Source organism: Melozone crissalis, unplaced genomic scaffold (assembly GCF_028551555.1).
Source record: "Melozone crissalis strain CALT ecotype California unplaced genomic scaffold, PUWL_Pcris_2 ptg000004l_1, whole genome shotgun sequence".
NCBI lineage: Eukaryota > Metazoa > Chordata > Aves > Passeriformes > Passerellidae > Melozone > Melozone crissalis.
In genome coordinates this window covers 38,689,438-38,716,312 of record NW_026535782.1, presented here as the reverse complement: position 1 = coordinate 38,716,312, position 26,875 = coordinate 38,689,438, and the positions used below count along the sequence as shown (strand labels likewise).

Below are 26,875 nucleotides of genomic sequence, written 5' to 3'. Positions count from 1 at the left end.
TAAGGCAAACAGGAAAGGGGAAGACATATTCTTGCCTTGGGTGCTGTTCCTTTATTCTCCGTCTCAAGAAATATTAAGACAGAAGTTAAGAAACCAATGTCCAAGCCAACACACCAGTTCCATAGTCTGGAACTACTTTCCAGCTGGCAGGAGCTGGTTGTTAGCTGACCATTGATGTGAACAGGAGTAATCAGAGTAGTGGAGTTACTCATGGTGATTCTGAGTATCATAATGATAGTAATCATATACTGCTTCCCAAGCAGCCTCCAGTAAAGTACTAGAAGTACAGAAAAAGCAATAAACTTGATTATCTTTACTTGAAGCTGCCCTTTCATTAGATGCCAGTCTGCAGGAAGGACAAGTTTGACCATAACAAGGCTGCTGCAGCTGAAGCTTTGCTCACATGCCCATCAGAGACAATGGTGATGCTCTGGAGGAGCACAGGTGTGAGTTCTGAAAAAGGTCTTGCAAAAGCTGAAGAAGGATATCCTCAATGTCTTCAATGTACTTTTGCTGCCAGTTCTACTTTGAGCTTATTACACTGATAAAGATAATTCAAATCAAATCAGTTCCTTAGGCCACCAGAATAAAAATCACAAAACCATCTGAACAGGATCGAAAAAGCTTGACCTGCTGAATTTTCATACAAGTGCTTTCTGCAAAAAGCAGACCTACCTTGATGACAACCTAACAGAAAGTAATCAAGCTTCAAGGTCTCTACAATATATCTTACTGTCTGTCCCCAGGCTGTCAGGATATAGCTTGTACAATTCACAAACTTGAAAGTCATATTTCCCAGCTGTAGCTAGCAGATATCTTCTCCATGGATACAGGATAGCAAAAATATTTTAAAACTACAGCATACAAATGAGCACTCTCAGTTTACTAAGAAATGAATAGAATTCTTTTTTACACAGATGTAGAAGAGCCCTGTGAGAAGCTAAAATCAGTTGTTTCCTTTGAGCATCAAAGCATCAAAATCTGTCCGTCTGGTCCAAAATAATTTACTGAGCATCATCAATGTACACAGGTTTTCAGGAGCTCAAAATAACCTCCTCAAACCACTTGTATACAGGCAATAATACGGTTTGCTTAATAGGCCTTCAGCCAGAGTCTCATTTCAGGCTTCTTGACACTAAGGAGCCCTTGCCCATTGCCCCCAACTACTGCAATCTTCCAAATATATCAGGATAATATATCAGGATCTCCACAGATCCTGTCTGAGCCATGGGTATATGAATGACAGCCTGTTGCTACCCCATTGGCAGTGGATGCTCTCCTTAGAAAACATGTTTCCTTGCTCTAGCATAAAGACTGCCTTTGCAAGTGAGCTGAAAGGATCACTGAAACTTAGAACATCATGTAGTTTAGTGTAGGTAGAGTTGATGATTCACCTGGTCATTTTCCCTCCTTACTGCCCTTCTTAAAGGCAGATGTTTGATAGCCAATCAGCACCTCAGTTTCACGCTATGAATTTGTTTTCCAGAAGTGGCTCCCCTTTTCCCCTGGAGGTTGTGAGTGCTAAGTTCGTCTGAAAACTCATGTCTTTTCTTCCAAGGTAAAAATTTTACATGCACTTATAGTAAACAATTTGTTTCCATTCTTAGATGGTAGGGGGTAGAAACAAGAACAAAGGTGGATGATTGCTGTCACCACTGGTTGAATGGCACAGTAGTTTAGTTTATATACTTTCTTTTTACAAACATAAGAAAAACATTAATTCCTATAGATTGCAAATTAATTAGGATTTTTCATATTTATGCAGACATTTTGAATTTTATCATGGTTTATGGACCAATAAATAAGTACAATATTACTCAATTTTATATTTAACATTACTTACCTAAATTTGTCAGGAAAAGAGCAACTTTTTCATACAGCTGTAACAGAGAAGAATCAGCCTCTTAGTTACATGCCTAGCTCAAAAATGGAGAGAACATGTTAAATGTGACATGCAGATGATTTCTGTGATGTTCTGATAATGACAATAGAACTACATAATATTACAATAATGATATAATCAAACAAGGAAAAGTAAAGTTTTTATATCGAATGCTCATCCATTATATATGGAGAAGAAATGCTGTCATAGTCCCTATTTTATATACAGAATGAAAAAGGGTGAGAGAACTTTTCCAAAAAGAAAAGAAGAAACAACAGCATGACTGAGATGTTTGTTTTAGTTACTTATGGAACATTCATCTCACAAGGGAAAAATCGCTCTAGAAGAGCATGCTATGGTATGTTGGATATGTTGTTTATTTGGGGCTTTTTTATTTTGCTTGGCACTTTGGTGCTGAGAGGAAAAACACTGGGGGGACAGGCTTACTTCAGGGAAAATCTTTAGTATTCCCCACCACCAGACACATTTCTTACTCTGAGCCAGTGTCATTTTTCTAAATCCTAAGTGGTACTTTCTGCACTTTCAAGTACCATGCTCTCAAACTCTCCAGAAGACTCCAAACTTTGTTAAGATTACAAAACTAACTTGGAGGGTTTTTACAATCAGTATTTGCAAAGGAGTTTTGAACCTATTAACTACATCACCAACACCATCAGTATTAGAGTAAATTAATACAATTATTTCCATTTGCTTTAAATGAGTCTGGAGCCTATTCCTACAAGTTGCTAAATGTCCTTAATTCTCACTGATGCCTGCAGGAATACAAAGCCTCTCATATTTCAAGCTCAGGTATTTACTTATTCCTACAGTGCATATCAGCAAAGTTGCTTTTTATTTGCAGTTATCCCTAGAATCTCTTGCTTAAATTGAGTTATGTATTGTTTACAGATCAAACTGCCTGCTTCAGAGCTGAAGTCATCCTGAAATCTCTCATCCATGTTAACAACCACTTCATGCTTAGAATAGTTTTCCACTGCCTTTGGAGTAAATGGTTTTGTTTCAAGTAATGACAAAGGTAGTTTCTTCTGGGTTTAAAAGCATCTCTTAAGGGCAACTGTAAATGTGCTAAATATCTGTGTCATTAATGTCCTGATCCCCGCAGGAAGTGTGGTTTTTTTATAAATATTCCCTGCTCTACAGAAGGGTTTATTAAAATTTCAATTTGTTGCTATTCCATTTGGAACAGTAAGACTGTGTTAAAGATTGTGTTAACAATGTTTGGATCTAATTGTCTGCTACTGTCGTTTATCACTACTACCCTCAAGGGACCCTGTTTGGGATCATATTCTGTTCTCTGTTCATATTTTCCATGGGCAATATTACTGGAATTAACAGTTTTACATAGCCTAAGTAAAGCTACTGATTGTTTCCAGGTCAGGCTGCAAGACTATCTGAGAGACACTATGCTTGAGGGTCACTTTGTTTTGTCGTGTGCTCAGAACGTCTGGTCTGGAATTTACTTGTGGTCTAGACCTTTCCCCTGATGCTTTGAGAGGCTGTCAACTTGTATCAAAATCACAATTGGTTTTCAAGTCTTCTAGCAGTGAATTCTCTACTGCTATGCACATCTTGGCCTGCTCTGGTTTTATTACTGTATCTTTTCTTGCTCTTCTGGCACTTGTCTTGAATCACAGTTCATGCAGGATTCTACTACTTGCTTCTGGGGATTTTTCTTCTCCCAAAAGAAACCCCACAATTGCCCTTCAGAAAACTACATTAATCCATCACGGGCAGCAAGGGATTATGCTCCTAAAACCTTCCTTTGAAAAACTCCTGCAGTTTCATATTTATGGATCTTTTTCTTCCATGAGCTATACCCAGATCTAAAGTTGTGGTGTTTATTGAATGGCGATGAGTATGAGGCTAGAGAAATCCATCTTTTCAGTGCTCCACTTATTTGATAATTTTAAGAAATAAAACAAAGTTTCTCAAAAGGCACCTTCAAGCAGTCTTCCACTATTTAAAAGAAAAATCTCAAAGCTGTTAAACTCTTTGGGAATGAAGAAATTTCATTTGTGCAGCATTTCTTTCTTGCTGCTTCACTGCATATACAATGACTTACACTGAGAGCTTGAAAATGGATGTTGCACTGGCATAGATATATATGTATAGTTTTCAATATTTTTCTTTTATGCTTATTATGTGCTCTATGTAGAGTAAAGAAAATCCCCCATAGCTAGAGACAAAACCCAATAAAATAAAAATAACGTAAAAGAAGAGAACCCCCAGTACAATCTCAGACAGAAAATCAGCTTCCTCCTTTCTGTCCTTTCTCAGCCTATAGTTCCACCTAAGGGAAAACATAGGAAAAACAACAGTTCTGGATAGACTGTTTTAGCCACTAATCCAGTCTTGCCTTCTTTCTTCTTCAAAGAAAGAAGCAAAGTCCTGCAGCAAACACTCTTGGAATTTTCTGCCATATAAAAAAGGACTTGTCAAAAAGAATTTTTAGATTATGGAAATGCTTGGATATTGCCTAGAGAAGAAAGAAGTCTCTAAGCCAGCCTTGGAAATGAGCAGACCTGAAATAACATCTCATCTTTTCCCTAGGAAGTAAATCAGCATATCTCCTGGAGGGAAGCCTAACAAGCTGTTTGCAGAGGATGCTTGCTGTTGAGTAGGCAGAGATACACTCTGGCTCCAGTGCCTGTCTGGTTTGTAGGCTGAACCCTCCTTCCCCTAAAAGGCATTTTTATAATGTCAGTTGACAAAACCTGATAGTGGAAGGCCATACACATCTTGCCAAGAGCAACAAAGAGCAGACACATTGCTATCAGAGCAATATACAGGAGTATCAGCATCTCAGTTGAAGGAGGGAACTCATTTCCCATCTAATCTATGCTCTACTCTCTTACTGGGACTGTTGCCACATAGAAATTCCATTTTTGTCTTTGTCCCAAGTCTGGTTCCAAACCAGCCCACAACAACAGCTGCCAGCCCCACTGCAGTGCACCCAGGCCATGTCTCTGGTGCACGCTGGCAAAGGCCATGGATAGCTCTGGAACAAATCACATCTGCTCAAGCCTTCTGTAACTTTCAGCTCAAGAGAGTTCTGCTTATGGACATTGGGCCTGCATATGCATATCCTCACTGGAAAACTACCATGACAGCTGAAATCAGAATTACTGAAAATAGTGTAAATACGAATTAGCTTTGTCACTATATTAAAAAAAAAAGCCATCAAAACACAATTAAAAACAAGAGTATTAATGAAGTGGACGGAAAACTGCATACATGTAAAAGGGAAAGAAGTGGCAGAGGATAAAACAAGGTTATGATTGTCTCCCTAAAATATTTTCAGAATATTCAAACATACTCTGCATAATATTTTGGGTTTGGAATTGCACTTTATATAAATAGTGAATGATGTCTATAAACAATAATTCCATGTCTGGCTCAGGAAGACACTCCACTCCTGCTGAAAAAATAAGTGAAAGCATTTGGTTCTCTCCTGACTGAGATATCTACTGCTCTGGCAGCTTAGGTATAACTTTGGATATGTTAATTTTACTCACCACATTCAGGAGCATGATGATGCAAAAGTTGATGCACACTGCAGTCCCTGTAGTTGCAACCTGAGAGTTATTCCTGATTAAAGCCCACTTAAAGGCAGCAAAAGTGCTGACAGTCACAACACGGTAAATAACAATGCCAAAAACAGCAGCAATCACCACACAGATCTAAGGGAAGAAAAAATCAGAGAGAGGAATCTGAAAACTTCCAGTGCAACAGGAATTACTTTCTCCCTGAAACTCTCAAAATTAAAAGAAACTAAAGACTTTAAAAGTGCATTCCTTTCTATTCCAGAGGAAGGTTTCAATGTGATTTTTCTTCTTGTTAAGTTCTTTTTATTTCTCATAATGAAAAATACAGTTGAAATAATATTAAAATAATTTTCAGTTTTAAACATTTTCTTGAAAGTGCTCCTCATCCTTAACATTAATGTGGGAAACAGTATTGCCTACTCTAAGAATTAGAAATTTTCTTTATCTGCACATGATGTACAGAGGCTAGTCTCAAGCTGCTGTTGCAGGTTGATGGTATCATACTTGGGATGGATTTTGTGATCTGATGGACTTCACTCTTCACAAAAATGTCTCCATTTGTAAGCATTGCCTCAAAAACAGCCCTGCCAAGCCAGCCTAGCTAGCTGTTGCTTCCTACAATTCTGGAAAGTTTCTATCTAGAGAAGGTAACCAGTTCAATTTCCCTTGTGATTTCTTCTCTGATGAAACTTTAGCAAATGTAACAGAATGAGAAAGCCACAGCTGAGCTAGGCTGCTTAATGACTTAATGTTCCTCATGCAACAGTTGAGCTGCCTTATTTACCACACTGTGAGAGTCTATGCTGAGAAATTTTAAGAACTGCCCTAACTTGAAATTTGGTAAGTGTATATCTCCTGTTATAGGTGTAATTAAAAAAAATTATTCTTATCTAAATGGTCAAAAAAAGTGTAGATTTTCTAACTTGCTGGAAGCTCCTGTTATGCCAACAATAAAAATAACTTCACTGAAAATAATTTTTGTCCTGTTTTAAGGGCTGTCATGGGGACAATAATTTGTGGTGCACGCAATTTAAAGTAAGGCTACTCTCTCTGGAACTTTGAGTAAGATCTATCACTAGTCCAAGAGGATTAATGACTGAGTTTGCATAAGGTAAATTCAGTCATTAAGGCCACCCTTCAAGAAAAAAAAACACAGGGAAAATACACAAAATATGGGAGTTGTAGTATCAGTTCTGAGCAGAGACTGCAGTCCTGAGTACGTGTCCTCAAGGGCTGAGTCAGGGTGTCCATCCACCTGACGTACCAGAGCACAGTTCATCTCAATAATGCTCTTGCCTTTCTTGACCTAGGTTGTTTTGGGCAATTTTGGAGCCATCAGTTTCTTACTGTCCTCTGCCCTGTTGCTGGGTTAGCTCACCTACCTGGCTCTCCACAGCTCCTGAGGCTGTACACATCTATCATTGTCTTGTCTCCTGGAAAAGCCCCAGTAAATTCCGTGGCAGTCTGTTGATTCCAGACCAGCACTGTGCTTTCAAGAGCAGCGCTACCACTCCTGTTGTCATGTGAATAACAGCCCACATCTGCTTCACTGAAATTAGAGGATGGGGTGTTTCTGCAGAAGTGCATGCAGCTCTCTGTTAGGAGAGATTTTGCTGCTCCTTTTAGTTTTGCATAACTAAAGGTATAAATGCATAATTTTAATCAAGGAACATTGGTTTCTCCATTTCTACTGCACTAGGCATATGAACTCTCCTCATCTCCTCAACACACTGAGAAACTAGGTTGTATTAACATCATTAAGCACTCTAGGCATCCTATTTATGTTCTCTGGGAAGTTTACAAAGAAAAACTGCTTCTCCTATGGTTTCCCCATTGTTCTGCACTGTTTACACAGGCAAGGCTACCAGTGAGCTAATTCAGCAACTCAAGTTGGTGCCTGAATGTGATAGTGTCACTGTTCTGGCTTGTGTCACTACCTACAGTGTCACAAGTGCAGCCTTGAAGGAAGGGATTAGCCATCTGTGAGACACAGTGAAGAGTGAACCAGTGTAGGACTTGACAGAGACTCAAGTGATTTGCTATGTAAATTTTCAACATGCATAGAGCTCATTCCACTTTCAAGCAGTCATATCCAATATTTACCTACTCTACTAGCAGAGATAATAATATTCTGTTCTTTTTCAACTGGTAAATAAATAAAAGTTCTCAAACCATAAAAAATATTCCAGATGCAGAAACGATGAGTCTGCTGCATTTATCTGCAAATGCTTGATAAGGCTCTGGCTTCCCAGATATGGGGTTCATCCGTTCTTTCTTGGAGTATTTGGCTTCAAACTGAGGACGTATTTCCTCCTAAAAGAGCAGACAGATAATGTTCACATACAGCCCAGCTAGGAAAAACTCTGTAGGAAACTTCAGATCTGTTATCAGATCACAGATCACTGTTCTGGGGAATTACATCTTTGAATTCAGCAGCTGGCACAGTTACTATAAAAGCTGAGCTGGGAAATCAGGTCTCCTTCATGAGAACTAGAATAAATCACTGTACCCATAAAAGTAAGTACTGAAAGTATTTAGTAAAATCCCCAATTAGCTATTCCTCTAAATAATGCTCTTTCAAAACTACACAGCTGCGAGACAAATCGTTTTAGGATTGATACCACAGAATTTTTCAGTCTGACATTATCCTATTGATACTGGAAATTTACAACTACGAAAAAACAAAAACAACAACAACAAAACCCTAACAACCAAACCTCCTTTTCCAAGCCTAATTGCTGATTGTTAGGCATTTGGTTACACTTCCACTACCAGCAAAACTTCTCAGCATTTGAAGAAGGATCCATGCCATCTAATGCTGCTCAATTACTTCTTAACTTGGACAACATTATTAGCAGGAACATCTTTCAGCAGCAGATGTGTCAAAGGAAAAACCCTCTTGTGAACTGAAACCTGGGGATTACTTGGGGAGAGATTTGGTTACATCTGTTTACAGCATTGCCAGAAGACAGGATCACTCCTGGTGCAGGTGACACCTGCAGTAGCGCCATCCCTCTGCTCTAACATCACCAAGAGCCACGTGTCCTGTGTCACCTTGTTCCAGTCTGGCATGCAGGACACTGTGAAAGGTGAGATAAAGCACCAGGTTGGGTGGATGGGCTCTCACAAGTGCTGGCAGATATTAGAGCAGTGTTTGTAGTACTCTGCTGCATACTGGAGAGCTGCTCTGTGGTACAGCTGGATGCAAGGGAGCAGACAAGAACCAGCTTACACATTTCTGTCACTTCCAACCTTCAACAGCATGTAACTGAACTCTGACTGAAGCTGGAAATGCCCAGACCTTAAATGACTGCACTGAAATAGGTGAATGGTAACTCCTCACACAAGTCTTCAGAATGTAAATAAAGGTGAGATATCTTAAAATTCTACATCCTTTTTTAAAAATTCCCTGAAGAGGAAGGGGGGAAGAAGTCATGTCTCATTCTTCTCCTTCCAAGTTTTGAAGATGCTTTCTCGGCACAGTTAATTTCCAAATTCATGCAGCAACCTGGTAACAAGTTATAAAAAAAAATGAAGAGGCATGTATGCCTAGCTGCAATGCCTCTGTAACTAATTATGTGCTTGAGGGAACCAGCCTTACCTCAGCTATACAAAAAGGCTAAGCATGTTTCTGTGGAGGCAGAATAATACCTTGTTCTTATTCTGTTTTGCTCAAGCTGTTCCTGCCGTATCAGGGCTGAAAGAAGCTGAGCAGACCGTAGTCTGGCAGAAGGAACAATGTAAGGAGCATTCCTGTGTGCCCAGGGGCATGAAAAAGGACAGAGTGTGATAGCTGTGAAGCAGGGCTCCTAAGAATTTTACCCTGTAGATTGCGCAAGGGCTCTGCCAGATGGCTTGTCACAGACAAGAAACCTTTACTTCTCTGCACCCCTCTCTGAGCCAAGGTTTGATTATCTTTTACAGTCTGTAATGTAGGGAAGTTCTTATCATATCCACATGTCCTAAAATCTCCAGCTGATGCAATAATGCAAATGCTATTTTTAGACATTCTCAAAAAAAACCCTTGGAAATCTGGCACGACACTTTGTACCTGTTTAATGATACTCAGCAATGCTTGGGCAAGTAAACAGTACTGTGTCTGGCTGAGGTTAATGCTACAAAGAAAGTGACACTGAAGAAACAGAAAAAATATGCTACAAATAGCAACAGAAGCCAGATTTCACCTGGGAGTGCCAGGAACTGCATGCAGTTGGTTTCTTGTGGCATGCCCACCCAAGATGCCATTGCTCTCCATGTCTCCCACCTCGCACCTGGCTTGCAAGAGCAGGAAATCCAGATATGTAGGGTTAAAAGAGGAGACTTTCAGCTCAAATCCCCAGACATTGTAGGGGTTGCTGTATGCCTTTCTTGGATGAGAATATAAAGTGGTGAGGAATTCACAAGGCTGCATATCTGAATAAGTGCAATTCTCCTTTCCATTGTCTTCATTGTTTCCTTTATTTGTCTCTTCATTTAGAACATGAAGGTGATAACAAAGAGATAGGAAGCCTTATAAATGCTGCTTTTTCAGTATATTAGTGCTAGGAATTAATAAATTTCCCTTTGTAATAAAACCCTTATTTTTCAATTTGACAATGAAAGTTAAAGCAAGCAAAGGCTAGACACATTGTTAATAAAATAGCAATCTTCATTATCAAAAGCTTAAGATTTAAAATGGTAAATAGAACTCTTCAATTGATGTCTTTGAAATAACTAATAAAAGCCATCAGCTGATTTTTTCTAGTGATAACTGAATGGAAAGCAGAGAGAAAATTTAATTAGCAGTGATTTTATTAGAACGTAGCATGTTTGGAGAAAAATTTTCACCTTCTAGAGTCAAAATTCTCATTGGCATCTCACTAACATGTAACTTCCCAATGAAACTCCACAGGATGAATCTCTCCCAATCTACATAAAACAGAATGTTCTCCTCCCTTCCCATTTCTCACACATGGATAATTCCAACTTTTTCATAAGAGAAACCCTATATGTGTGTATTCACATTACACATTATATGGAGTAATGTGAATTGCCTTAGACCATGTATTAGTGCTCTAGAAGAACTATTCTAAATTTCTTTGTGAAATATCTCCTTTTTTCCCCAAGAATTTTCTAATCCTTTAACAAGTAAATTATTGAAATAGTCCCATCCTTCCTAGTCCAACCATATTGTCCTCTATAGCCCAGAAAAAGAATTTGTAGATTGAAAATTTGAATCTTGATCACTGGTACAAGTATAGCATCCCCAGAAGTAAGTCTCCAAGCAAAGCCTGTGGTTTGCAGGTGAGGACAATGGCAAAGTGAAGAGGTGGGCTTTGAGCCACAGAGCAGGGAAATGATCTCCACATTTTTTCTCCGCACTCATTTGGAGCACTTGCTTCCAAACTGTGTTTTTCTCAGGGGGAGAGTGCATCTCCAATGGAAAAGTGCAGCTTTAGATACTCAAGCAGAGGAGGCAGTGCCCATTGGGCTGACCCTGAAGCTGGGACATGCTTAGCTGTCACCACTGCTCCTGACAGAGGTCTTGTTGACACAGCTTGCTGGAAGAGCTCTGGTGTGAGAATAAAAGAGCAGCTGACATCAACAGGGAGCAAGTATCCTCTGAAAATTACCAACATGCAAATATCATCCTGCAGGCCAAACTGAAGTAATCTGCCAGGGGAATATAAATATATCTTATCAAAAAAACCCAAAACAAGTGTCACTTAAGGACAACTTTACCAGGAAATTCAATATTTGTAAATGAACTGATCAGAGAAGATTCAGGTGGATGGCTTTATAAATCAGCATAATCCCAAATCCAGGTAGTTTAAATGGTGAAAGATGAAGATATATAAGATCCCAAACTACAAACATCAGCAAGACCCAACTTCCTAGGAAAAATATAAAGAGGGCCTCATACTGTACTTACTATTCTATTTCGTTTTTTAAAGGCTCCTTCTCATTCCAGGGACACAGAGGAAGCTATAATTGTCACTTGCAAATTGCAATTTGGTAAAGCTTTTTCTCAGGTGTCAGCATCAGCAGCAGTGGCTTTTTTTTGCAACTAGCCATGAGAAGACATGATCCCTGCAAGCCAATCCTGACCACTATGTGAACCTCAGGCAGGACTGTCTCAATCCCTTTGTGACTTGCCAGCCTTGGCAAGAGCAGCTTGCTAATCTCAGAAGAGTTGAATCAATATTAGAGTATTTCCCATAAATAAGAAGATAGCCCTGGGGTATCACCCAGAAGTGACTGCATATGTGCACAGATAACAACGTTCCTGTTGATATAGAGAAATCAATTTCCAGTTGTGTAAGTCATTTCATGTTACATTCTTGGGTTATTTTCTTAGTAATTAAGCATTTAAAAGAAAATCCTACCAGCAATTCCACCATTTCATGGCCTCATTGAGCTACTTTGCCTCATACAGACAAAAATCCCATAACTCAGAAGTCTGATTCTCTGCTGGCAAGATTGATAAAAAAGAAAATCTTCCACCAAAGCAGCAATGTAGAGGTTCAACTTCACTGAGACCACTACAGCAGCCTCTTACCATCACTCCAAGAGCTTCTGTAGAGTAAGGAGAGCAGATTTATAGACACCTATATGTCCAAATCCCACTGGAGTAGCACTTTTTCTTCAACACTCACTGAATCTTGCTTTTCTCCTGCATAATAAAACCTTCTAGCTCTATTTAGAACTGAGTTCTCAGTCCCAAGAGCATGGAGTTTCTTTCTGGTGACCACCAGAGAGGAAAAGATTAGGGCTATTTTCTGAAGTTTAGCGCCTTCCCTAAGGGGATTTCCTGTACCAACACAGAATGAATTAAGTCCTCTCTCTTTTCCCTCTCTCTCTCTCTCTCTCTAAGATAACCAGCACCTGACGGTTCAGAAGCTGGTGCAAGCTTCAAAGGCTTTCCTTCCATCAATACTCTCAGTGACAAACTAAAAGAATAGATAAAAGCTCATTTGCCAAAATTCACGGTACACTGGGCTGTCAATAATTTCCACCTTTCAAAATAAAAATGCATTTCTTCCCTGAAATCTCTCAAATTAATTTAGATTGACAAAAGTGTGAAAAAAGAGGACAGTTTGGCCTGGAGAAAATTTCTTTACATTCCAGAGGAAACATCTGAGGAGAAAAATCCTTATTTCTTAGTTTATTAAGATTTAAAGAATGAACTGAAAATAAATGCAAAATAAAACCATATATTTTCAACCAAATAATTTTGTATTAAAGGTTAAGGAGTACATGTTTTTATACAAACCTCTTCTTCTTCCCAGTCTATCAAGTCCCAGTCATAAGCAATTACTGCTCGCCTTCTTTTCCAAAACTCCAGAAAAACAGTGGCTAGAGCAAGTAGGGAAAAAGATGCAAAATTGTTTTTAAGTCAAGAAAGTGTTAATGACTATCACAGAACTGTTGAATGAAGCTGTTACATTATTTTAATTTCTTTGCATAAATGGGTTCCTTTGAACAGCAAAGCATGCTGATGATCAAAACTGCTTTCAAAAAGCATTGCTTTCTAAGGATTAGTTTGCTTGCTTCAAGTATGATTGAGGCTTTAGAGATTTCATTTGGGGCTAAATGAGAATGTTTAATTTCTAACCAACCAAGGGAGTGCTCTCAAAGAATAAAATCATTCCTGTGAGTCATCACTGCTCGATAAAGCAGATTTCTGATGAAGCTAGAGGTTTCTTGGGGCCATTGCACATAATGAAGTAACTTTCTTTCTTTGAAGACCATTTACATGACACAGAAACCAGAACCCAGAGGAAGCACAGTCCAGTGCATTTGAAAATGTGCAGAGTACTGCTGGGGAAATGGGAACTTCTGGTTTACACCTTTTTAATTTAACCCCTTTATTTTTACAGTGTGTGAGTTCGTATGTGCGGTCTGGTGTTTATGTCTGGTATTTAAACATTGTGTACTACAGCCCTTATTGATGGAGTTCAAGATGGAGTAACAGGCCTGCACATTTCTGCTATAGGAAGATGACTGGGGGTAAAATTAGAGAAAGCTGGGAGGTTGTATTCACATTCTGAACAGAACTTAGAACAGCACAGAAATTATAGGGTAAAATACAGTTGCTGCTGCCTGAATGGAATGTGGGTGGCATGCCCGAAACCCATTCCACCATGACTCCCCATATACACAATCTGCAAATTTAAGCAAATGCTAAGAGGAATGGAATGGAGGGTGGAGCAGAATGGAGACACAGAGGTCAGGCTCTGAAGTAATCCTTGCAGGGAGGGGAACTTGATAGCACTTTGCAGCTTATAAATGGCACAGCACCCATCAGCCAGGGGAGACTGGAGAAGGTGTCTTGTTGCTGAGCCAGCAACTGTGGTGAAATCATTGTCCCTAGATGAACTGGGTTCATTAAAACCTAACTGTAATATTGACACACACCTCCATCCCAAAGTTACCCACCTTCAAGGTACAACCTCCCCTCACTGGGCATGCACTTTATATTTCATTGACTCTATCTTTAAGAGAGAAGTGAGAGAATTTTAACCTATCAATAGCAAAGGTGTGTATCACCAGAGCCACTCAAGCTCCATCTAAATGTAAACAAATAGTATAAAAGTAAGTTAAGAATGGGGAAAAGTTAGAGAAGACTCCATCATGACTTCTGGGATCAGGGGATGGGCCGAACTGTCTCCTCCTCCAAAGGAATGTCTATTGGGTAATAATTGTATTCTATGGTCACTGAATGATCCTCTTGTGCTAGGTTTGATTGATGATTAGAGCTTGTCTGGGTATTGCTTTGAATTCATTTTTGCAGTCAGCTACTGTCACTGTCACTGTCCTTGAATTTTAACCTGTCACAATTTTCCACTCACAGTGTGTATATTAATAAAGAGTGTTGTCCCCTAAACTGTTGGTGTGAGTCCTTCAAGGGCTCTGGCAGTTGTCAGCAGTGGACAAGACTTGAATTAAAGTGTGAAGACCCGGGAGGAGGTCTCTCTTGTGCTGTTGGTGTGTGTCCCTGAACGAGTCAGTGGAACCATCCTCTGACCCGGTGGGCAGCTCAGTGGAGAGTCACCATCACAGGGCACTGACAGAGTGATCAGACATAAAGGTATTGGCTTTCCTGGAGCACTGACAGACCAATTGAATGTAAAGGATTTTTGAGGAAATTCCCACTTTGATATGACAATTGTGCTTTCATTGTGTGATGGGAAAAAAAAAATCAAGGAAACAGTAATAGCATAATATGCTCATAATCCAAAGATTAAAACTCACCCTGCTTAAAGTTACAGCAGTGTTAAACATTTATTTTGTGTAAAGGATGTAGAAACTACCTAAAGTTAACACAAATCAATGGGTAGGCTTCTCCCACTCTGAAGTGGAGAGGAAGCCTGCCCTTTATTGATCACTGAGAAGCAGCAGATTGATACCCAGAGAATATAAACCTCTTGTTCATGAGCTAGCGCAGTATCAGCTGTAACAGTGTCACAATCATCTGGTAATATAATTCACATCCAGTCATAAAAGTGTCTTCTTAACAGGCTGTTTGCCCTACTGCAGCATATTGATAAAAATGGGACCTGATACTAAGTACTGGCATCAGTTTGGCAAAAGTTAATTTTTAGACAGGAAGAATTATGTTTTATTGTACCAGCTAGTGCAGTGAAAGTGTGCTTTGGAAATAAACAGTACAAGCAGACAAGGTAAGGTATCAAAAGCATGTTTAAGGAAGCAGATATTTGGTTTGAGGGCATTTTCATAAATCAGGTAATTATTGTTCTGCAAGCTGGAATTATGTTACACCAAGTCACAAGCACTTTGATTTTAGTCTAATAGAGAGTCATGAGCCTAATGCTTCTATAAATGTTTGTACTAGTTGCAGTATGATTGGTTGTGATCAGCAAAACCAGTAAGTGCTAATGAGGCTCCACTGCTACTGAACCACAAACATGGTTCATTCCTTAATTTTTTTCCTGGCAGAACTGCTTCTCTCCTATCAGCTCATATTGAATTATTTTGTTCAGGCTAAACAAGTAGTCCTGCACTGTTTGGAAACCTAGGAGGAAGAAGCCTGATTGATTTCTGCCACTTTGTTCCCATTCCAGGAAGCTGCTGGTAGCAGAACTCCAGTAGGTGTTTGAGTCCCAGCCCTGAACGTCTCAGATACACCTTTGTTGAACAATATTTCTTTTCTTTCTTGTTTTTCCCACACCTGGAGTGAGGAATTTATGCATATTGTGTTTAGCACATTTAGCACCTGTCAGAGTAAGTATGTGAAGTTCCTGAAGTTTCTTTAGAAAGTTATTTTCTAATTGTTAAGTAGCAAATATGATATTCTGTACAGTGCTGTTTTAGCTTTCAATGTGTTACACTTCTCTCCCTCTATTCAGGTCAGCATGCAGCTTTCCCTTGCTAGATACTTTAAAATGTGCTATAAATAACTATCTTTGATTGATTTACTGTGCTACTGAGGTCTTCTAAAAGAACTGCATTTTCAAATTTCTCTGCTTATTCTCTAATTGTAATTTTAACTACAAATACCCAATACAAACTTCAGCATTCTTTTCCGACTTTGACATTCAATAGGACACAGTTGTATTTTCCCATTTGGGTAAACCAGATCCTGAGCTTTCTCAATAATTCCTGCTGGGAATTTTGCATTTCTTATTGGCCTTAGCTCGCAGATATTTTACTAGCTTTTCCTCTACTACATTTGTCCTGCTTCAGAACTCAACCTTGCAGCTGGCTCCTCAATATCCACTTGTACAAGCAGCTGTCTTAACATAATTTCCTCAGATGCTTTTGTAACAAGTTGTGATCTTATCTTGTAATGCAAATGGCCTCTTGTAGGAAATAGCTTTACCCTGACCTTCACTCAGAAATCCTCTCTCTATTGTATTTCAGAGCACCATTTAATATATCCATCCTGACTCCTAGAATATATTCTATATACCAGGAGTCCTGCTGAAGAACACCCTTAATTCTATCTCCTTGGAGAGCAGATTAATGTCAACGTTTTATGCTAGAGGCAAGATTTGTAGGAAAGTAATATCTTTTATTAGACTAACAGATACATACAGAAAAATTGGTTTATGTTGGCTTTTCTTATTGCTTGAAAAAAGTGTTAAATTCTTCATGCCAGTCCTCTTTTTCCCCTCCCAATTTTGCCTTTCAGTGAGTGTTCTAAAGCTACTTCCTTTATCAAAGGAAACATGCTACATAGGAAAAAATTTTAAAAAGCATTTTTCTTCCATCCCTTAACTCCCCAAAGATGTGTACAGACAGAGAAACTACCACCAGCCTACTCTGCCTTCAGTATGGATTTAGAAATGATAAATTGCTGAACTTTCCTTTGGAACAGTTACAGAATTTTGCTCTAGAGTTTCTGGAAACATCCAGGCAGTAACAGCTTTGCAATAGGTTTCCCCAGTTCCTCAATTGGAAAATAAAAATCTACAATTCCATCTGGCTTTACTGAAACATGCTGGAGTCAACTGAGTGTCAAATTTACCTAAATTGTGTTAAGGAGAATTACTTTTTCCTTCACTTTAAATGTCAATATTTTTTTTTAATTAATACCTTTCTCTCAATTTCTGTCTTTGGTAAGAATCTAACTTCAGCAGTAAAAAGAGAGGAACTTTTCCTAGATATGGGAGCTGCTTTATCATCAAGCCAAACATTTCTCAAGGCATATATAAAGAACAAAGTGGAAGTGTTTCTCCCTAGTACAGAAACACAAAACATGATATTGCTTCCCTATTTTTGAAAGCTTTGAACACCTGGAAAATGTCATCAAGAAAAAATTGTTCTCCAGCTTCTGAGATGATCACATCTCAGTGAGCATCAATGGCAATCTGTTCACCAAGGAAAAGATTTAAAAAAAAAATTAGTGATTACAGGGACTCACTTTTCCCCTATAAACCACAAAGATTTATAGCTCCAATCTGTTTGAAAGAGTACTTCCTTTCAACAGAAGCTTCAATACAGAAAAAACTTATACAAACTAATAATGAATTCCTTAAAGTACACTGAAGGGAGGCTTTTTGTCCTTTGATAAATCAGTTAAAAATGAAAGTTTCCTCAAGTCATATGGCTGTCAGGTATACTTTAGCAAGTATCATGCTTTTTTAAAATTTATTTTATCAATTACTTTTACTTCTTTGCCAACACCAGGCAGAAATTAAATAAGTGAGGTGAAGGGTCAATGTATTTTTTAAAGAGAAGTGCACTTCTATTCCAGTATCACCTGGTACACTTAACAATTCCAACCTTTCTTTGATGGGTCTCACTAATGCCACAATGAAGCATTATAAAAGATGGGTCCCTGAGCTTCAGAGCCTTACAGTCAGGCTCATTGCTGCTCCACAAATCAAGAACCCCCTGCTAGCATTTGTCATGGTAATTCCTCTCTGCAGCCTGGCTACAGATGTTTGCTCATCACTTGGAGATGTATTTTATTTATATTTAAAATGGGAGCAGACAACTTAATTCATCTACTAAAGATGTCTTTAGAGCAAAGGGATGAAAGCACCATACTGATCACCTCTTCATGGAAAGACCAATGGCCACAGCTGGTTTTGAAACCCCCAAGCAAATGGCTGAGGCTTCTCTGTCCACATGGGAGCTTACTAATGGATCTAAAGATGGTGAAGAAAATACATAATAAAGCAGCATATAAACTCTGGCTAAAGAGGTAACACAGTTCGAGCTGCCTTTTCTTTTTACTTTCATTCTCTTTTTATGAAAACACTGCCATAATTATTTAATATGTCAGTATCTGTCAAACTGGATCATCTGGAAGGCTGAACTTTTCACAGCCAATATTTTCTGAGCTTGCCAGTTGTTTCATGCTGACAGAAAAAAACATTTCCGCAATCAAACTGCTATCATTGATTCTTCTCTTCCTCTATGATTTACTGCCATGATGGCAATGCCTGCAGCTGCCAGTAGTCCTACTGCAGACTGAAAACCCATTTAACACAGGCAGCAAGCCAGCTCCTAAATACAGGAGCAGAAAATCCCTGGGAAGTGTGATTTCCCTTATTCTAACGTTTCTTTAGCCCTGTCTGCACGGAAAATACCTCCACAATCTCACTGTTTTCTCAGCAAACTCTTCTTTAAGGAAGCATGTTTTGTGTGGAGGCAGAGGATTGCCCCATTCTCCAAGCCATTCCCTACAGTCACAGCTCCTGCTGGTGCTGCCCTCCCTCCCTCTTGGCTGCCAGCTCCCAAGCACGGTGTGAGCCCCAGAAGTGCTGGGGGAAGCTCTCAGCCCAGCTGCTCTCCTGGAGTCTCTTCTCCAGTCGCCAAATCACCCGGGGGCAGCTTCTATTGCATTTTTTTCTTATCTCACTGTGGACTTTGCTGCTGTAGATGCATGGGTGGGCAGTGCATTGCTCAGTCCTGGCAGGCTGGTGTGGAGATTCCTGGGTCTGGGACTGGGAGTCTGACAGTGATGCTGAAGGAGGGGGTGGAAGGAGAGGCTGGCCAGAGAGATGTGGCTCCTGTTGACTGGAGAGAGGAAAGAGGGAAGAGAGGGCCTACAACATTTTGTAGGTAGGCATGTTCAGCCTCCTCAGACTTCTAAAAGGCAGTGACAAGGCAGGACTGGGCATGGTGACCTCTGTGAGGGACTCACCTTACCTAGAGCTGCTTTTCCTACAGCCCTGGATCTGGGCACTGCTAAGACACAGAAACCATGCTGTGAGCACAGATGTTTTCTGAAAGCACTGTTATTGTTAAGGAGAGACAAAAGCACTGGTGTAAAATCTGTACTCTGAAGAAATGCTCACCAGCAGTGAGGAACACTGCCAGAAATGTTCAGCAATGTTAACTCATCAATTTTCCTACCTAGAGATTTCCCTGCCTGTATATTGTGTTGGAAATTCTCAACTTGGAGAAAGAGTTTGGAAAAGCTGAGTAAGTATCTAAGGGAAATCTTTAAGGCTTAGAGATTTTTGGTGATTCTTAGCTCTGTGTAGCTCTAAAACAAAGATAAAATATCAAGCAGAAACATAAAGACTGCATGATCTGTGGATTTTTCTTAAATGTGATTTGTAATATTTGAATATTTTTAGTATTACATGCAATGGCATAAATAGGCTTGATTGGAGGAAGGAACTGAGATAGACAGGTAAGCTAATCTGTGTTGCTCTGGTGGCTCTCATGTTGCCTCCTGGATATTTCTTGTGGTTCAGTAAAGAGATTTGCAGTTTAAAATTGGTTATAATTACTTGGACACCTTTCCAAAGCAGTTGGAGATGTGTGAGTAAGAACAGGAGAACAATGACTACATCTGGGTAGCTCAAGGACTTGGACGCTGTTTTTGAGTCCCCTTATAGAGCCAGCCATTTTCTACAGTTGTTAACCTTCTCTCACAATGGCTTGGGAGCAGCAAAGAGGCTGGGCATGTTCAGGGATTGTTTGAAATGATTTTTTGTGCTGTCAGAAATTACTGGTTCCTCTTGCCTTCAATTCTGCCTACATGACATAATAGGAAAAATAGTTGAGCCAAAATTAGAACATTTCTATGGGAAAAATTCAGCCTCCATGGCAACAGTTAGACCACACTCGGATCAATTTCCCATTCAATGAAATCTTTTATTTATTTCATCAGAGCTTTGCTTTCACTGCCGCCAGCTTACATGGATCTAAGTTTTACTGCCTTTCTGCAAGGTGAGGAAAAATGCTACTCCATTTTAATACTGACACTAAACTGAGCTGCCCAAAGCTAGGAGAAGTCCTGAGCACTAATAGAGAGAAGGCCTTAGTACCAATGGATTTAAAAATGGTTAGAAATTCTCACAGAGTTATATATATATATATATATATATACACACATATACTGTGTAGACACTACATAACTGCATTCATGTTTGTGTTTAAATTAAAAAAATATTATCAAATAAAAACTTGATTCAACCAATTGCATCTTCCTTTTGCAGAAACAGAAAAGTCTCTACCCTATATTATTTTTCTTAGTGTCAGATAAAAAGTGTGCTGGAAAATAAAAAGGTCTGTGTTGCATCATATTCTTTAAGAAAAAGACAGTGCAATTACTTAATATCAAAATGAAAACTTACCCCACACTGCCATGAAAACAGCAAAAAAGACGGTAGCTCCATTGTCAAAGAGGTGGGTTACCTGAGAGATATATTAATAATGTGATCAATTTGTGATAATAGGCCTTTATTTTTTATTTTCCCAACTAAAATGAACGTGATCATGAGTTTAGCTGGCCTGACAATCCTGAGGACCCTTCCCTTGACATGTGAAATCCACCTGTGAATTGACAGGACTATTTGCCAGCCTGGCCTGGGACTGACCCCTGCCAACACCAGATGTGAGCATCATTTCAGACCCAAAGCATTAATTTTATGGAGCCACACAGAGAATGGATGAGAAGATAAAGGCTGATGTCAAGGACACTGTAACACATAGCTCTAGAACCCAGCCTCTGACACTGCTGAATTTCAAAGTGCAGATTGCATACAAATATTTTACAACTCAAATTAAACATTGGTGAAAGAGTGTTAATGTTGGGTGAACCTGATCTGTCCCTTCAAGATTCATCTACCCAGGCTCACTAAAGACAAATGCAAAAGGCAAAATTCATGCTTTTACCAGGAAGTATCTCTATTTGCATAGCCTAGAACATACCTTGGCATAAATGCAGCTGTCTGACAACCTCATGAAGGGGCAGTATTTATCACATATAGGGCACATTATGATATCTGTAGCTTGGCAGACTTCTTTACTGGAAAAATAGAAAAGATAAAAATTAATAGCTTGATTACTACAACAATCTGCACAACAATCTGTTTGGATTGATAGGCTTTGCTAATATTCAGTTACTTATTGAGCAAAACTGGTCTGTAACTGAAGCCAAGATGTTCATAACTGCATGTGCATAATTAATATTTGCTGACTGTCTAAGACTACAGAGTTTAGTCACAGCTCCAGAGTGCAGTTCTCCAGGGACAACCTAGCACTATCTCTTTACCATTTCCAGCTTCTCCTTGAGCCACAGTGACCTTTGGTAGGAGGAGGGTGAGGATAACTTCAGACAAAGTTACGCTTGCGACTCAAGTGCACAAAAACTTAGAGATGCAGCACTCAGCAGAAGGTCCAGGGATTTCTTCATCTGAGGAATGCCTCTCTGGGGTGGATTTTGGGAAAGGCCTTATAGAGTGTGAAAATTCCCCACTCTTGTGCTGGCCTCTTAAAAAGTAATGTAGTAGTCTGCTTTTTCCCTATTTTGTTCTGATTTGCCAGCACCATTAACAACTGGAACTGGGAAAGAAGAATTTCCTCTCATCCAATTCAGGAGCATAAAACATGGGAAGTTTGATACCAGATACCTTATGACAACTAGGCAGTCTTTTCTTGACTGCTCATTCAACAGTTTAAAATGAAATTATTAACAGCTTGTGGGAAGATCTCTCAAATTATTCATAATAACCCACAGTTGCAATTTCTTTTTAAAAGTTCCCACGTTACCTGACTTGGCAGTGGTTCAAAGTGGTGACTCCATACAAAAACACAAATAATCCAATGAAGGCAGCTGGGAAGAGCATCCCTGTGTACCAGCCTAACCAGGCAAAGTATAGCCCGATTTTCTCACCAAAGTACCGTCTGTTTTAAAACAAAACACAGCAAAGTTACCTGCTAATTAGAATAATCTACTTAATCTTGCTCATTAGTAGAAAAAAATATTTCTATCATATCTGAAGAGTAGATTAAAGAGGATAAAAAGCCTTCAACTAAGCTTCTAAATACACACTGAGGGACCTGCCTCAGTAATGAACTTAAAACATTAATTTAAAAATTCAATAACCACAGTTTACAGTTAGATAAGTGGTGACCTCGTGAAGGAAACACTGAGTTACTTTTAGAAAGCTAATTCTTTGTATGTAGGAAATTGGTGGTGTGCTTTGATTTTGGCCGCTTGATTTTACTGCCTGAATAATTGCATTGATATAAATTTTATCCCTAAAGCTTGTATAACAGCAAAAATTATTTGAGCTCAAATTAGTTCTAAGAAATTAATTAACCAGAGTTCATTCTCCAATACAGTTTATTTTCATTTGATTATTTATTTTCTGAGCTCAGTTTCTGCAAAACTAATTTCACGATTCTACTGCAGTGGAAAGTGAAGTGCAAGTGAGGTCCATCATCTTGCAATGGTTTGAGGAAAGCAGTCTGAATTGATCCTGATTTATAAGATATATTGCTCAAAACTAGCAGCAAAGTAGCCAGAAAGTTTTATCTTGCTACATGCATATTCATTAGGAATTTTCCTCCTCCCAAACGCAACCAAACCTTTATTTATGTGCTAGAGAATTCATTAAGCACACAAAAACCTGCTGAACTCATCAGCAGAGGAGCAGACTCATTTACTGTCCTATTGATTTGTGCACAGTAGATTTTAGGGGATTATTTGCAAGACTGGTTTTAAAGAATGATGCAAGATTATATGCTTGTGTTTCAGACATTTTGTAGACAACTTAAACTTGCATATCCACTCAATTTGAAAATAGCTGCTACTGGAAACACTCTTTCACCCTAGTGATGCAATTTCTGATGTATCCAGAGAACAAGTGCAGAGAGCCAGCACTGCTGGCCCCTCTACTCTACCACGAAACATCATTGGCCAAACTTTCTCAGGAAAAATGGAAAGAACTACGACTGTCTCTAGTGCTGAGTGCACTGGAGGACACTTGGTCTGGACTGCACAAAATTAGCAGTTTTCAAGTTGTTAAAAATTTCCAGTGTGGGAAATATCTCTCTGGCCTGAGCTCGTGTTCTGATGGAAGATACTGATCTGCAGTGACTATTTTCATTTGAGTTTACCAGCTCTGTGTAAGAAGCCAAGTATTGTCATTTTGTTTTTATTCTTCTGTCATTCAACAGAGACTCAAATTCCCAGACTAAAGAGATGGTAAGCCAACGCTAACATGCTCAGTTCTGACAAGGGCAGCAGGTCTGATTGTAAAAAACACACTGCAAACTGTTTTTTAAGACCTGACTTAAGAGTGTAAATGAAACCTTTGGCCTGATTATTTTCCTGACATCTAGGATGTCAGTCTATGCCTGCACCTCCAAAAATGCAAACTCACATTTGAGCTTATTTCCACTAAATATGGATGACCTATTTTTCTCCATAGTTCAAAGGAGTGAAGTCCACCTAACTTTCATCAAGCTTTATTTTTTACTTCATTCCCTGTACTCAAGGATGAATGCTTCCTTGTTCCAACCCTCTAGCTGACAAGCATTAATGGCAAAAATATTCTCCCACCCCCTTGAGACCTTCAATCTAATAGTGCAAACCATAGTATTCCTTTTGATCTAGAAATCAAACACCTTCGTCCTAGATGAAGACCCAAGCAAAGTTTAGTGTGCGCATAAAGAAGACTGTCCATGATGGGGAGAAACCCATCTCTGAAAGAAAGGAAAAGGCATATGAACTGGGTTTTAAAATTAAATGTAAGATGTTGACATCACTTTGATATGTATTGGTTTAAATATGGATTAACAGCTTTGATATTCCATTATTGCCCTTTGCAACACAGCTGGTACACTACAGGCACAGTCTGTACTACTGTAAATTGCATCAGGATCAACTTAATGTATCAAGTCTTTCTGGCCCCATGGTTTGCGTATTTCTCCTTTTAGTCTCTGTTTAGATACCACTCAGTTAAATGCTATGGAAACAAACTATGCCAGTGAGAAGGTCTTTGGGAGGCCTAGGTGCCATATTCAGAGCAGTTCCACATTTATTCTAATATGTAGTTCAGTTAGTCTGGACCATCATGACCCTCAGGAGACAAAAAATGTGAAGATGCCTCTGTCACTCCCTTCAATTTGCCCCAAATATCTGTCTGAAGAACAAATTTGTTCCTTCTCTTCTTCTATCACTATGTAAAGAACAGAAATTTCATATAGCTTGCATCAGTGATGGCAATTCTCTCTCATCCAGGGCTCAGCAATGTACACAAAGAATTCCACAGGTTTCTTCCCAGAATGCATCATGACTTATACCTAAATTTCACCTGTTATCATTCTACTCATTTCAAGGCCTCTTTGAAATTTTCCAGTGTCGATAACACCTTTGTGTTCTTGTTAACTTTGCTAATTAATTACTATCCAATTTTTCAGATTATTAATATGGACAGAAAAAAATCGTTTGAGTCTTTAATGGTTCTCCCACAGAAAATTTTCTCCACAACTAACCTAAAAAGCAGAGACAAAAAAATCCCCAAGCATCTAACACAATAATCCGTCTCTCCCATCCTTATATGTATTGTACCATCAAAATAATAAGAAAAATGTAATTTCAGCTTCTCATTGTAAGCTAGCCTGTATACTAGCCCTTCAATACCAGTTACCTTAATGGTGAACTGTATATCCCCTCAACCCATTCCAGTGGTGGAGCTATGACTTAAGTGGGTCAAGATTTCAATATTACTATTTATCAATAAGGCACATTTTTGGAAAGCATTAAGCTACAAAGTCTAATTTCCAACCTATGAAATGTGATATTGGATTATCCTATGTTTAATGACCCTCATTACAGAATATTTTGCTTTCAACATGCCTAGGAGGAAGTCATGGATCTAGAATATAGACTTATCAGGGCTCAAGCCAAGGACCTATCTATTTTCATTAACTCTTTTGCAAGTGAGAATGAAATCCTGTACAGAACTTTCTACACCACAGAAACTAGAGTTTTCCAGCAGGTGTTTTGGACATATGAAGCTCTCATGTCAGAAAAATGGGGTGGGTAGGAAGGCTTGACAGGAGACTGAAAGGGAGTAGGCAGCTTGCAGTCGAGACATTTAATGGAAACATGGAGCAAAATGCAGGTTACTCAGGCATCAGTTTTTGCTTCTAAGTTCATTTAGATACCTTTACAATCACTTAAAATCCAGTTTTCTCCCTGCATTTTTGTCCTGTCAATTACATGCACAAGCAGCAGCAGGACCAATTTGTGCATAATCAAGAGGGAAGCAGCAATGCACAGAAGTGTGAAGGAGGTGATCCAAAGTCCCCAGGAATCACTGCAACTGTTCCTGTTGATTTGCATGGTCCCAGAGCATATAAATATACTGAGACCTGTTTCTTTCCAACTATAATAAATTCTAAAGGTCACATATTATTCTTTTAAAGCATCTATGGACACTAAATTCCAAGAGATGTATAATTAAAATTGTGGTACCACATCTGTTGACTAATAGGAGTGGCTTTGTAAATTATGCCAACTCTGTGCATTGTACTGCCACGTGTCTCAAAGCAGACTGGAAGCAGAATCATGCAATTTCCCTCAAATGACTTCTTCTCATTTATTTTTAGTGACTAGTATCTCCATAACAGCCAGCTGATGAGATTAAATGAAATCTGGAGTTGCCAAATTGGCAGCATAGGAGATGGAAACCTCATTTTAACATCTGAGGAAAAAATAAAACAGCACTGGAGTATGAATATTTTCACTTACCATTGTGGTAAGTTGACTTTAGGGTAGAAATAGCACATCTATTGATGACATAAATGTACTATCTACATCTAATTTATTTCTTAGCCTTTTTAAAGCATAATATCAGCTAACAGTGTAAGTTCTGGCCAGATGTCTGTGGAAGAATCAACATCCAGTCACTCCTTTTGTACAGATGACCACACTACGCCATTCAAGCACAATCCTACATAACTCTTATTATGGGGGGAAAAAAGAGATTTTCCTGCTGTAGAACTGGCCCTGAGAAAAGCTTCTTTTTAAAGTGTGCCCACTGAGACACTTCCAAGTGAAATGAACAGCAGGTCTTGCTGGTGTCATCAGTTTTTCAAGGAAAAGTCCTCAGCTCTATAGACATGTGAACTGCTGAGAGTGGCTGCAGAAGTGGAAGATTCATTCACGGATGCTGGATTACTCACATTTCCTTAGCTCTGAAAATTCAGCAGGAGCTGAGGAAATGTGAGTACTCCAGCATCTGTGAAGTGAGAAGGAAAAGGCATCCCCTTCACTTTGTTGCCACCCTCCTTCAGTGAATCCATCACAGCTGTGGATGTGCTCCAGGCAGCACATGGCAGGCTGGGCTGGGGCTGCAGCTCTGGTCCTGCTGAGTTTGGTGGCTTGTGACTCAGGCTGCTGCCAATGCTCAGGGAATCTCACAGCTCCCCCTGCCCCTCTCCTCTTTGGGTGAACACCTACTCTCAACAACAGCAGGACACTCCTGACTTCAGCTGGGGGGTCTATAGCAACTTTTTTTTTTTTTTTAATAGATTTTGAAAAATCTGTCTGATGAAAAAATAAACTTTCTAACTTTCTTTAAAAATCTTTACATTTAAACCCAGGCAATGCAAGAAGGCTGCTACAAAGGTCCAGAATAATTATATCTCTAACATTGCTTATTCTGTTACCATTTATTCTCGTACTTTCACAAACCTTTCAGATGCCTGATCATCAAATTAAGCC

The 26,875-nt window shown here is 39.1% G+C and overlaps 1 protein-coding gene across 6 annotated transcripts in view; it reads right to left on the bottom strand.

The window, feature by feature from the left end:
- ANO4 (anoctamin 4) overlaps window positions 1-26,875 on the bottom strand; it is a 174,632-nt gene that overhangs the window by 19,416 nt on the left and 128,341 nt on the right. For all 6 annotated transcript variants that reach the window (XM_054271900.1, XM_054271921.1, XM_054271937.1 and 3 more), the window contains 7 exons: window positions 21,907-22,041; window positions 21,067-21,163; window positions 20,490-20,550; window positions 12,701-12,783; window positions 7,621-7,761; window positions 5,419-5,583; window positions 1,844-1,880 (listed from right to left, as the gene is read on the bottom strand). In XM_054271900.1, coding sequence (XP_054127875.1) covers window positions 1,844-1,880; window positions 5,419-5,583; window positions 7,621-7,761; window positions 12,701-12,783; window positions 20,490-20,550; window positions 21,067-21,163; window positions 21,907-22,041 — 719 coding nt within the window. The remainder of the gene's footprint in view (window positions 1-1,843; window positions 1,881-5,418; window positions 5,584-7,620; window positions 7,762-12,700; window positions 12,784-20,489; window positions 20,551-21,066; window positions 21,164-21,906; window positions 22,042-26,875) is intronic.